The 14,008-nt window shown below is 45.2% G+C and overlaps 1 protein-coding gene across 2 annotated transcripts in view; it reads left to right on the top strand.

Annotated features, from left to right (window-relative positions):
• Window positions 1–14,008, top strand: part of LOC143274363 (uncharacterized) — a 175,379-nt gene that overhangs the window by 150,151 nt on the left and 11,220 nt on the right. Inside the window, exon 2 of one of the 2 annotated variants that reach the window (XM_076577301.1) lies at window positions 1,552–1,691. The exons of the other annotated variant lie outside the window; for it this stretch is intronic. Within the exon in view, the coding sequence (XP_076433416.1) occupies window positions 1,552–1,596 (45 nt within the window). The 3' untranslated portion in view covers window positions 1,597–1,691. Of the gene's footprint in view, window positions 1–1,551; window positions 1,692–14,008 lie in introns of those variants that run through there. 2 annotated transcript variants of the gene reach the window in all.

Raw genomic sequence — 14,008 nt, 5'->3', positions numbered from 1 at the left:
GAAGCTGGGTACTCTTGTGAGTCAAGGGAGCGGTACTAGAAATTATGTTGGGAAATAAGTCAGGTCCTTCTGGGCAGCGAATCTGTATGGGATCAATAAGAAGCATGAACAGTGACTCTGGTTTAAATCACTGAAATGTGAATGACCGTTGTACAGAGGCCGCCATGTTTGAATCTGCTCCCTAGTACCCGGAACTCAGTTTCTCCTACTGGAGGCCATGTCCTCATCCCCATCCCTGTCCCCATCCCCATCCCTGTCCTCATCCCCATCCCTGTCCCCATCCCCATCCCTGTCCCCATCCCCATCCCTGTCCCCATCCCCATCCCTGTCCCCATCCCCATCCCTGTCCCCATCCCCATCCCTGTCCTCATCCCCATCCCTGTCCCCATCCCCGTCCCTGTCCCCATCCCCGTCCCTGTCCTCATCCCCATCCCTGTCCCCATCCCCGTCCCTGTCCTCATCCCCATCCCTGTCCCCATCCCCATCCCTGTCCCCATCCCCATCCCTGTCCCCATCCCCATCCCTGTCCCCATCCCCATCCCTGTCCTCATCCCCATCCCTGTCCCCATCCCCATCCCTGTCCCCATCCCCGTCCCTGTCCTCATCCCCATCCCTGTTCCCATCCCCGTCCCTGTCCTCATCCCCATCCCTGTCCCCATCCCCGTCCCTGTCCTCATCCCCATCCCTGTCCCCATCCCCATCCCTGTCCCCATCCCCGTCCCTGTCCCCATCCCCATCCCTGTCCCCATCCCCATCCCTGTCCTCATCCCCATCCCTGTCCCCATCCCCGTCCCTGTCCCCATCCCCGTCCCTGTCCTCATCCCCATCCCTGTCCCCATCCCCGTCCCTGTCCTCATCCCCATCCCTGTCCCCATCCCCGTCCCTGTCCTCATCCCCATCCCTGTCCCCATCCCCGTCCCTGTCCCCATCCCCATCCCTGTCCCCATCCCCATCCCTGTCCTCATCCCCATCCCTGTCCTCATCCCCATCCCTGTCCCCATCCCCGTCCCTGTCCTCATCCCCATCCCTGTCCCCATCCCCATCCCTGTCCCCATCCCCATCCCTGTCCCCATCCCCATCCCTGTCCTCATCCCCATCCCTGTCCTCATCCCCATCCCTGTCCCCATCCCCGTCCCTGTCCTCATCCCCATCCCTGTCCCCATCCCCGTCCCTGTCCTCATCCCCATCCCTGTCCCCATCCCCGTCCCTGTCCCCATCCCCATCCCTGTCCCCATCCCCATCCCTGTCCTCATCCCCATCCCTGTCCTCATCCCCATCCCTGTCCCCATCCCCGTCCCTGTCCTCATCCCCATCCCGGTCCGCATCCCCATCCCTGTCCCCATCCCCATCCCTGTCCCCATCCCCATCCCTGTCCCCATCCCCGTCCTGGTCCGCATCCCCCATCCCTTTGTCAGAGGGGTAAATGTAGAGTTATGAGAAATTTGGTGACAGTAAAACCTTCAGAATATGTAATAAATGACCAAGATTAGCTGAAACTAAAATGTAATGAATCTGAGGTATTTCACAGTGCTCATCCATGTTGCCTTCTAGGAGTTCGCTGCAGCCTTGGTTCTGGGCAAACAGCATGGACACTGAACTGTACATGAGGTCAAACCACACAGTGCCAATGAAAGCTGCCTAAGACACATCAGCTCAGGTCTAAGACTATCTTAAGAACTGCAGTGTTGTTACTGGACATACAAACTTTTGTGATCTTACAGAAAAAAAAGACAATATTTTCTTAACATTATTCATCTGGTCTGTATGTAAGTATTAAATTATCATATCTGTGGATTATATTGTGTTAGAATGTTTGGTTTTAAATATTGCTGCTGGAGTCACAGCTTGCATTTCATAAAAATAAATCATTAAATGAATTTTGGCTCTAAATTAAGACAGAGCTTCCAACAGTTTCTTAGATAGCCCTAAACACACTTCTGCCATTTTGTACTATGTATTTATGCAAAGCAGTACTATCAGTATTGACAGTTATAAAATCAAGCTATCAATCAGATCTGAGACATGTTGAAGGTGCTCTGCATTCCTCAGTACCAAATATTCAGTCAAGATTTAATTCTCTATGTAAAAATAAAGCATCCATCTCATTAGTATGCAAAGTTGCATTTGTTTTAATAAATAGTAAAACTCATATGTATAACTGAGGAATTTATTTAAGATAAACATAGTCATGACTTATTGCCAAATGTTTGTTTTATATTCCTATTACATATTTATATTGCTTTTTGCTCTCTTACCATCATGCCTATATAACTAGGGTCACATAAACATTTCTCATGCAGAAAAAGTTATGAGTGGAAGAAGTTTAAGAAGCTATACCCAAGAGTGCAGACTTGACTGGGAACTTGTGAGTCAATGTTCTTAATAGTGCTCCTGGGGTGAAATATTTAAATATAAGAGAATAAACGTGTTTGGTGAATTATCTGTTGTTTCAGGCTGCAGTTCTTATGGGCAAAGATAAGAATGAGGTAGCTGTCTTTTCTTGTATGGGTTTATTCTGAAATTAATGGCATTCATTAAGTGATTGTGTAGATGTTTAGCACCACAGTTACATACATAGCTGCCTCTGCTGCTGGATATGGAGGACTTGACAGCAGACCACTCATCTGATTTATAATGGTATTTTATTACTCCTTAAACATGTGCAAACAGCATCCTGTGGATTTATATGGTATCTAGGAAGAGTTCTGTGGGTTCTCACTTTGCCTAATAGAATCCCTTCCATGTAATTCTTTGTGTACCTGTGAGTTTGTATGCATATATTCATATGGGTTCACATGTATGTATGCATGTGGAGAAGGGGTCAGGTGTCATTCCTCAGGGGCCATCCATTCCATTTTGTTTTTTGAGGCAGAGTCTCTCACTTGGCCTGGAGCTCACCAAGCAAGCAAGGGTGGTCTGCCAGCAAACTGCAGGGATCTGTCTGTCTCATCCTGGGTTCTGGGTATCAAATGTAGGTCCTTATGCTTATATGGCAAGCACTTTATAGACTGAACACTCTCTTCATCTCTCCTTGGTCTTCTTGATGAGTAGAACAAATTCTCTAGCTTCTTCTAATGAAGAACTTAACCCTTCAAAAGAAGCCATTAGAGTTTTGTATTACCATGATGGTAGGAAATGCCCTCTAACTGAAGTGGAAATTGGTTGTGTTATACCTGAGGATTGACTTAAGACATGAACACTCCCCTGGATAGGGCATCAAATCTACCCTGTGGTCTTCTTTTGACCCAGAATAAAACTAATACCTCTTTTTTCAAATAGTTGAAGTTGGCTTTCATGGTCTTTGGAGTTTCATTCAAGCCTTGGCCTTATTGAGATTTTTTTTTTCATTCATTTCTTCTATGACTTATTTCCCAGGCTAATTGCTATTCTTTTCATCTTGAAAGTATCTCCTTTTGGTACTCTTTCTTAAAAAATACTCACTTCAGAGGCAGATGTTTGAGCTAGGGTCTGGACAGTGTAGAGCACAGGGTTTACTGTGAAGGATCTGCACGGCTGTGAGGCTGTAAACTGTAGAAGGGTGTCTGGAGAGGGAGGCAGAGGGAAGCCAACTCCAACCCACCAAGGTAAAGGTCCTGGGTATGTGTGTATGTGTGTGGCATAAGTGTGTGTGCATGGGTTGTGTGTGTGTGTATTTGTGTATAATATATATATATATATATATATATATATATATATATATATATATATATGGTTTGTGTGTGTGTGTGTGTGTGTCTGTCTGTCTGTCTGTGGTATATGTGAGTGTGCATGTGTGTGTCTATTTTGTTTGTGTGTGTGGTGTGTGTGTATGTGTGTGCATGTATGTGTCTATGATACATGTATGAATATCTATGCTGTATGCATATGTATTTGTGTGTTCATATGTGTAAGTACAGGTATTCACACACCATAGTATACAATTGGAGGTCAGAGGACAACATTGAGTGTCAGTCCTTGTCCTACCTTGTTTGAGATGGAGTCTCATTACTGCTGAGTATGCTACATTACTAACCTAAGAGCCTGTCTTAGTTAGGGTTTCTATTGCTGTTAAGAGATACTATGACCACAGCAACTCTTATAAAGGAAAACATTTAATTAGGGCTGGCTTACAGTTCAGAAGTTTAGTCCATTATTGTCATGGCAGAAAGTATGTGGCATGTAGGCAGACATGGTCCTGGAGAAGTAGCTAAGAGTTCTACATCAGATTAGCAGGCAGCAGGAAGAGCAAGACACTGGGCCTGGCTTGAGGACTTGAAACTTCAAAGCCTTCACCTAGTGACACCCTTCCTCCAACAAGGCCACACCTATCAGTGCCACTCCCTATGTGCCTACGGGCCATTTTCTTTCAACCACCACAGAGCCTCTGGAGATTGCCTTGTCTTTTCCTTCTACCTCAACAAAGGAATGCTAGGATGGATTTTATGTGGCTCTGAGGGTCTGAACTCAGTCCTCATTCTTGTTTAGTAAGCACTTTACTTCCAGAGTATCTCCCTAGCCCCCCTTTTTTTGCTTTTTGTAGAAAGCAAACCCAGAGCTTTTACACATAATAGGTATGCATCCTACCATTGAGCTAGATCCCTTGGACTTGTGGTCCTCCTGCCTCTGCCTCCCAGATGCTGACATTGTAGGGTTGGATCACCTCTATTTTCTTGTCAGCACAAAGGCATCAAATGAACTTGCCACTGCTAAATCTGTCCCTCTGCTCTCTTCCCACACTGTGGCTGAGACACTGTACATCTTAGTACACAGCCAAGAGTCCCATGTCATTTGTAAATCACATCAAGTGCAATAGTTTGACCTCGTGACTGACTGTAGTCCTCCAACTGCACTTATGTAAGCTTCTGTCCAGCCAGATTTCTCCTATTGCACTTGACATTGATAGATGTTATTGAAAAGGATAAAAACTTTCCACAACTTGTACAAATCTTCTTTCACGTTGACTAGGAGTCATTAATCAACACTCTATAGAAACGCGAGTTTCCAACCGGTCCACTGGACTGCTATTCATTTCCATCTTCTTCAAACTTCCACTTGGAACAGTAAAATCTTTTCTTGAGCTTGTTACTTCCTATCTCTGGTGCCTTCCAGAATTAAGACTGTCTGAGGAAAACACTGTTAATCAGGTTCCTGTGAAGCAACTTCAAATGATTTAAGTCCCGTATTAAAATTGAGTGGTGACTTGGTATCAACCACACCAGCTTCTGAGCTGCATTCTCTTTCCCTGTTGCTCCTTTTCTGTTTCTCTTGAAAACCAGGACACCTTTTTACACCTGCATCCCTGATGTTGCTGCCTTTTCTCCACCTGTAAAGATGCTACTCCGTGGGAGCCCGTTTTCAGGTTCCTCGTGGCTTTACCCAGCAGGTCCACATAGAGGATGATTAGGACCATAGGCCTGAGTGCAGGTGTCTGAAATGGTCTGCACTTGGCTGTGCTGGGGGGGGGGGAGTCTTTTGCTACACCCCTTGGTGTCTCTATAAATATCCTGAGGCAGAGACAGTTAGGGCCCATTAGAACTGGTTCCAGGCCCTCTCAGGCTATCCTTTATTTTCTATCTGTTTACATCCACAATCTAAATCCTTTTATCTAATATTTCCTGCTGCTCGCACTCAAGAACACTCTGGGGAACTGTGGGGTTGGTGGGTAAACACCCCGCACTACTCAGTCTCCGTGCCACCATTTCCTGGGATGTCACAGGAGCCGGAGCAGATTAGCAGAAACATGAGGGTGGGTCTGTGGTTCCATATGCCCCAGAGGCTTCTGGGAAGAAGTAGACTGAGAGCCTCTTTCCCAAAAGCTTTGGGCAAGAGTCAAGGGGTGAGTGACACAGAGACTAGTTTAGAACATGGCTGGGTTAAGTCATGTAGACAGGGACTTCAGCTGGAGTGTTATGACAACCCCACAGCATTGTCCCTGTGTCGCTAGACACATTGCATGTATTACTTCTGGAATTTGTAAAATCATTATGAGTGTTCGAGAAGAGTGAGATTCCCTGTGTTCTCTACAGTCACCCACAAAGGCTTGTGGTATTTCAGAACCTGATCTCCATGCTCGTGAAGTCTCCAGCACAGCCAGCCAAGTGCTCTACTGCTATTTCCTCGTCTGTTCGACACTGTAAAGAAACCCGACAGCTCCATTAATAAAATGAATCTCTGGCACTTCAAGGCTGGCGGAGGTGTGATAGATAGATAGATGCCTTTGCTAACCTTGGGGCATCTGTGTGATTGCATTAAGGGAGCTGTTGGCTTCCTTTTAGTTTTCATTTAGCTAGAATCCAGGTTCCACATAGATGAGAACACAGTGTCTTCTTCATTCACAAAGTTCTTCCGGGGGCTCCACAGGTCCCTACAAGTAGGAGTTATGGAACAAATCATGAAAGCTAATAATTGAGAGAATGCTACTACATTTGTTTTTGCTATATTTGGCCTTTTTATCTGATAACCACCTTTGATAAAGAAAATGACAGGGATCAGTCCAGCATCGTTTATGCTATGACAACCAACTGTATTATAACTTTTACCTTTGTGTTATTCTTCTTGCACTGAGATTGTAAAAACGACTTATAGAAGTGCCACCATGGCATCACCAGAGACATTTTCCCACCTGGTCAGGCCATTGTCACAGTCTTTATGTGCTGTAGCTGGGTAGGACTATTGAAGGAAAGGACATAGACCTCAGAACTCTTTGCTTCATCTGCATTAGTCATCCTGATGCCTCCACAAATCCATACTGTTGGAATCTGCTGAGTCACACGGGCTCCCATTTTGCATTCAGGTTTCTCAGATGGCCCTGGCTATTTTTTTTTAATTTTATAATTAATTTAATTTTACATATCAGCCACAGATTCCCCTGTCCTCCCTCCTCCCACCCCACCTCTGCCCTCCCCTAATCTACCCCCGACTCCCACCCCCTCCAAGGCAAGATCTCCCCTGGGGAGTCAGCCCAGCCTGGTAGATTCAGTTGAGGCAGGTCCAGTCCCCTCCTCCCTTCACCTAGACTGAGCAAAGTGTCCCAGCATAGGCCCTAGGTTCCAAAAAGCCAGCTCATGCACCAAGGTCAGGTCCCAGTCCCCACTACCTGCATTCTCATCCAGTGACTGATGGAAGCAGGTGTAGAGATCCATGTCCAAGCCCCAGGTGGAGCTCCAGGAGTCCAATCGGCGCGAGAGAGGAGAGATTGTATGAGCGAGAGATATTGAGACCATGATTGGAAAAAGCACAGGGACAAGTAGCCAAACTAGTGGAAACACATAGCTGAGGAGCCAGCATGGAAGTGGATCAGGACCTGGCTATTTTTAAGGAGGCTCTGGACCTTTAAGAGGTGGAGCGTAGCTGGTGGACCTCTGAAGGTTTCAGACCCCTGTTTGTGTTCTGCCACCTGCCTGAAGGCTCTTTCTTCTGTGTTCTTACTGCTGTGACCCAGCTGCTCTGCTGTGCCTGCCCGGCCATGGTGGACTGAAATTTTCTGTAAATGTAAACCAAAAGAAAAAATCTCTTCTTCAATTCTTCCTGTCAGGTCTGAAAAGTAACCAGTCTGCTTCCCATAGGGTACTCCTTTTGCATTTGAACACATTTTCCACCACTGGCCTGTCAGCTTCCTGCCCACGTAGGCACTCCGTTAGTATTGCAGTTTTAAAAAGTTTACTTCTCATTTGGTCTCTGAATATTTATGGTAAGATTTACTTCCTCATTTGAAATTTTCCTGTCGCATTTGAACTACTTTCCATTTAAAATAAATAATTCATTGACGTAAAACTATTTTTGAAATGTAGCCCAGGCTGTCCTTGCCTCTGCCTCCCTAATGCTTGGATTACAAGCATGTGCCACCACAACTGGCTGTTATTTTTTTTTTTGAGCCATAATTTCATGGACCTATTTTGATCTGATTAAGCAAAGTCATTATGGCTTCTGTCCTGCCACACTGAGCTGGACGTTGGACTCTGTTCCTCAATGCCCTTGGACTGCTGTGTCGAAGGCAGACATCTGTCCCTTCTCAGCTCACTGATTAAGAGTTGTATGCCAAACTCCCATGTCTATCACCATTCAAATTGTCCATTACAAGCTACTGGGACAAAACAAATGTCAACTATCTAATACAGTGTGGCTCACTGATCACTTAAAAATTGTGTGTGTGTGATGTGACTACAAAAACATTTACATGTTTCTAAAGGAGGGTCTGGAATCGGGCTGGTGCTGAACTGATTCTTTGTCCTTTTAAGTAGTGTCTGGATGCTGTGCCTGAGTGGCAGCTGTGAAGGGCTGTAGACTAAATGTTCCAGCAATGCAGAGTGACTCCCCAATACTGTTCATTGCTCCATACATTCCATCATAGATGTAAATCATCAGAGGCCCACAAAATCTGTCCTGTCTCCAGGCCGCCTGTTACTCTGTTTGTTCTCCTTAATTTAGCAAAATCCATGAAGAAATGAGAAATCAGGAAATTGAAAAGGCTCAGCAAATATTCTGTGTTAAGTAGTCATGCAGATAGAAGAGACACATTTCCGTTAATAAGAATCTTAAAGGAAACACTTTGATATTAGAACTCTGTTGCTTTTCCTGGGGAGACATGAACACATGTCCACTCACCCCAGGTAGGGAACCAATGACACACTGGAGACACAATTCTGCCAAAGTCCAACTTGGTGAACCAATGTGTTTTTGGGGGTTACTAAGGGTAGCAAGGATAACCCAGAGGTAGTGACATCACTGGAAAACCCAGTTTAGGTTACAACTAGCACTTTCTTGATGGACTGTCTCCCTAGCCCAATAGTTGCCAACATTGTGCATAGATTTTAGGGAGCAAACCCCCACTCAAAACAGAAGCATGCACTGCATATGTGCATGCTAGCAAGATTGGCTAGCAGAGGTAACCTCGTTTGTACTGATGGTAGCATAGACTGAAATGATGGATCACAGCAAGTTTCTCTACTAAGACACCTAATTGGTTTGAAGCATTTTCCTCTTGGGTGGTGGTTGTTCTCTCTGCTGCTTGATTTAATAGAAGGAATGGGACTGGGGAGATGGCTCAGTGGGCAAGAGCTCTTGCTGCACAAACAGGAGGAACTGAGGTCAAGTCTTGAGCACCTACACAAAACACTGGGCCCAGGCATGCGTTCCTGTGACCCAGCAATGTGTGTGGCAAAGGCAGGGGGATCGCTCGAGCCTGCTGGCTGCTGGCCTCACTCAGGGTGAGTGAGAGACCATCTCTTAAGGAACTAGGTAGTGTGATAGAGCAGGACACCCGGTGCCCTTGCTGGCTTCCACACAGACTCTAGTGGACACACCCTCCATACACATCTGCACATACATCAGACACATCTGTAAATACACACACACACACACACACACACACACACACACACACACACACACACACACACACACACCACAATAAATAAATACCCAAACTAGCATGTTTTAATAAAACAGTTCAATTTTATGCAAAGAAATCTTACTAAATAAGATTACTATTGTGACTTATGTTAAGTGGCCTCTCCTCAGCTTGCTCTTGGATGTTCAGTTGTAAACATAGCATTTAGTAGGAGATAAATATCCTCATTCCACAAAGCCATGACTATAAAATGAACTTAAACCTCATAACTCATTCTTGCAATCTGATGAGAAACTTATAAGCCTGCAAGTTAGTCCTGGTGCCCTGAAGTCTGTGTCCTAAGTACCACACTGTGTGGCTTGGGGCAGAACTTGAATTTCTAGGGAATCTGGGACCATCCATGGAGCCCTTAGATTCACCAGCAAACACAGACATACTCGAAGGGAATGTGAAGAGCAAAGTTCTGAAGCTCTATGGAGCAGCTTAGGTACATAATCGTTTTAACTGACTACTCTCCTTGGACAGACAGACAGGTCCTGTGACTTAACAAGTTAGTATTTGTATCTATTACCTTTGATAGGAATGCGTAAATCCCACCCTAAGCAGCTCCCATTTTAATATACCTTCAATATGATCCTTGATAGATCTGCCAGCTTATATAGATGTGACTTCTGCCCAGCTTTGTGTCCCTGTTGTAGAACAAGCTAAAAAGTCAAGAAAGATCCAACTGGGCCTTTTTTGGTTTTCTAGGTGTAATAATGAATCCATGAATCCCTCGTCTTCTTTCCCCCGAAAACACCAAGGAGAACTGTGAGATGCTGTGTGTTTTTTAAATAACAACAAACACAGATTTGGACTATAACTTAATTTCTCAAGTAACTTCTGGGACATGCACTAAGTCTGAGGCATTCTGCTAGGTGTTTTCAGATGCTGAGAATAGCTGTGTCCTCTCTTGAAGAGGTGAAGGAACACATGTCTAGTATCAGTAAAATAAATCTGGCAAGGCAGTGCATGTGATCAAAGACAAATTGACCCTATCTGACAAATCAATCAAAGGTAATTAAATAGAGGGGATGATTTAAGGCAAGCCTGGAAGACTTTAATTACTTCTACTTCCTTTTTTTTTAACTTCTGCTGTTTTAAATTATAATAAGGATCTACTCACATGGGGAGGCAAAAGTGGCCACTGCAAGTTGCCATTCCTATTCACTGAATATCCTAATGGGCCTGAATAAGTTGGTTCAGAGGCTGACTTCAAGTTAACATTAAGTCTTTAAACAAATGGAAAGTTTGAGAAACAAAAGAATGCCAAAACTGACTGCTTCTGGGCCTGGTGAAGTGGTCACACTGTGTATTTAATTGCCTGTTGAGAGGCTGAGCTCAGTGCGGGCCTTGGCAAGCCTGGAAGAGCCTGGAGAGCAGGGAAGGGAGACCACAGGAAGAATTAGGTGCTGAGAGGAAGCCTGGTGCAGAATTAAAGGTGGTGGCCCTGGGTGCAGATGAGATTTAGAAAGAGCCACATGTCTCAGAAAGCTTCCATCATGTTGATATTATTGTTTACTCGGTCTTGCAGACATTATACGTTGCTTTCCTACAAGGTGATGTTGGATTTCTGAGTGTTTAACCTTGACAGTACTGATAGGCATAAGCCCCATTTCCCCATCCAGTGGCTTCAGGATAACTTTATCTGCTTCAGTGAGCTATCCTTCTTCCTTCACATACTTCAAACATATTACTAGTGGTTATGAGGCATGCTATTCTCAGATCTCTCACAGGGAAGAGGATTTTATACAACGAATCAAAAATGCAAGTCATGGCCTGCTTGGAGAGATGAGTCAGTGGTGAAGAGCATTTACTGCTGTAGCTGGGGACCTGGGTTTGGTTCCCAGTACCCATAGGGAGTCTCATAACTATCTGTAACTCCAGTTTGCAGGGATCCAATCCTTCTTCTAACACCCATGGACACCTGCACACACACAGCATAAATACACACACTCACACACACACATAGACACATACATAAATATTTTATTAGTTCAGGTCATTTCATACCATCAGGTTTCAAAAGATAAAATTACTCCCTTGGGTTGTATGAACTATTATTTAATTTTGTGTAATAGAGAAAAATGGTTAGTGTTTTTCCTTCCTCTCTATCAATAAACTAAAACACGGCCACCTCAAGCTCATCAGTCATGAACAACAAAAGTGATACTAGCCTGGTGGTTAATATGGAATCTATTGATGAGACCAATATTGGGGGGAAACACTTAGTGAGCAGAGAGTTTAATAACAACTAGAATTTCACGAAAAGCTGGAGGGAAGTGAGAGAGCGTGGGTCTGCTGTAGGCACCGGCTGAGCTGTAAATAGACTGTTTATCTGCATCTCCATGTTAGTGTCTAGAGAATTTATGCTTTCAGTTTTTTGTTTCCTGGTTACCCATAATCTTTCCAACAGCAAAGACTTATTTACGAGCACTCACTAAGCGCTTTCCTCGTGCGATCCCATCTGATCCAAGCAGCAGTTCCTTTGAGGTAAAAGGACTAGCAAAATTTTTCAGCCGAGAGAGGGAATGGACCAAAGACTGGAGCTGTGGTGTGACACAGCGGATGGTGATTGAGTGGCCTGCATGTCCCTTAGCTCACTTCCCTGTGGTCCTAATGACAGCTCAGGTCGGCTTTGATTCGAGTATGGAGGAAGCTGACCATAGATGCTTTTTTGTTCATCCTTCCCGGTGACATACAGGGCCGGCACTCAGGTTTCTCTGCTCCAAGGCTGACGATCCTGCTGTACTCGGCTTCCATAGAAACCATGGAATCTGAGCTCTCCTGTAGAATTTGACCTATCAAAGAGCTCGGCCATTGGGTTTGCTTGTTATTAACTTTAAATTTTGCAGCTGTGTGTGTGTGTGTGTGTGTGTGTGTGTGTGTGTGTGTGTGTGTGTGTATGCTTGCATGTGTATTCATTCATGTGTGTGAGTGTGTGTATGTATACACGTGTGTGTGTGTGTGTGTGCACAAATGTGCATCTGTATGGTTGTGCACATGTACACATATCTGAGGGCATGTGTGTGTGGAGGCCGGAGAGTGCCCTTGGTAGTGCTGCTCAGGCACAGTCTGCCTTATTTGGCGATAGGCTCTTACTGGCCTGGAACTAGCCAAGTGGTCTAGGCTGACTGGCCAGTGGGCCTCGGGGATCTGCCTGTCTCCGCCTTCCCAGTTCTGGGATTACAAGTGTGTGCTCCACTTTATGCGGTTCCTGGGGATCAAGCTCAGGTTTTCATTTACACACAACCGGCATTTTTCTGATGGAGCTGTCTCCCCGGCCCAGGAGCTGCCATATTGGTATGTCAGCAAGCATCTAGGTGTTTAGTTTCTTTTGAAAAAATAAAATTGGCTTTTCCTAAAACACCCCTTATAACAAGTGGCCATCAGAAGGGATCATGGCTACCAGAGTTTTATATAGTGTTCTGCTTTACTTCCCAGACGTTCTTGTTCTGATGATCTCTGGGCTCACTGAAGACTTTCTACTTTGCCGTTTGAGGTTTTTGTGTAGCATGGGAAGCAGGCTGCCTCTTTAGCTTCTTGCTCTTGACATCTATGGGAATGAAAGTCACAAAGATGTGGCTTCTTTCTCATGGGGCTTTTACAGACAGAGCAGTTCCCTAGCACAAGTGACATTTCAGATTCAAGAAGGCAAGCCAAGTCATAATTGGCCCTGTCACCATTTGAGGTTGACACTGGCACCTCTTGTGTTTGCCCTGGTTGAGTAATCTGTTTGTGTCTGAGGAGGCCACACACAGGCAGATGTGAGCTCTGTTTACATTCATTTTCTGCCTGGAAACTTGGTTCCTCTGGGTCACAGCTTTGGAACGACTGACAGATTGGAAATTCACTGGTACAAACTTGGTCATAAAGACTTCACTGGAACTGGTTTGGTAGTCGACCTTCACGGCTTTCCCTGGGATTCAGCAAAGGGGACTTGTGAGTGACAGCTGGGCGATGACTGATTGCATGAGTGCCACGTCTGAATGTTCTCAGGACATCAAGTCTTACCCTTTTATGGATGAGAGGATTGAAACTTGGAACTGTTTAAAGAGATAGGGTAGACTCTGTCAACAGCATTGGGTGGTTGCAATCTACTGCCTGGCTGCAATCTCAGCCACTTAGGAGGTAAAAGTGGAAAAATCAGTCTGGGCAATTTAGAGAGAACTTGTCTTGGAAAAGACTGAGGAGAGAAGGAGGCAAGAGGAGGGCAAGAGAGAGAAGACATTTTCTGGTCCCTCAGTCTTAGAATGTGGAACTGGGGGTGATGGGAGAGTTCGATGTCACCTTGTTTTATCCATCTTCAACAGTAGTTCATAAGCCGAATTGGAGAGAAGGAAGTGGGGAACAACTGGAAGATGCCCTCCCCATCCCCGGAGACCCACAGTACCACGTTGGTTGGGAGTATTTATCTAGGATGTCCAGATCTGCTATAGGAAGATTATAATGTGTCTTTGCTCCTGGTGTACATCAGGTCCCTTGACATAGAATCTGACCCTCAGTTGGGCACTCTGAAGTGCTGTGATGAATCTTGCAGAGTGAACTGACTTGGAATTTATACTTCAGTTACCAAGGTCAGGAACTGAGTGTGTTCCATGTTCGACCCACTGCCTTTGCCCATGTGTCTGAGGATAGCTA

Source organism: Peromyscus maniculatus, chromosome 7 (genome assembly GCF_049852395.1).
Source record: "Peromyscus maniculatus bairdii isolate BWxNUB_F1_BW_parent chromosome 7, HU_Pman_BW_mat_3.1, whole genome shotgun sequence".
Taxonomy (NCBI): Eukaryota; Metazoa; Chordata; class Mammalia; order Rodentia; family Cricetidae; genus Peromyscus; species Peromyscus maniculatus.
Note: the sequence above shows the minus strand (reverse complement) of the source record. Positions and strands in the feature narration are given on the sequence as shown.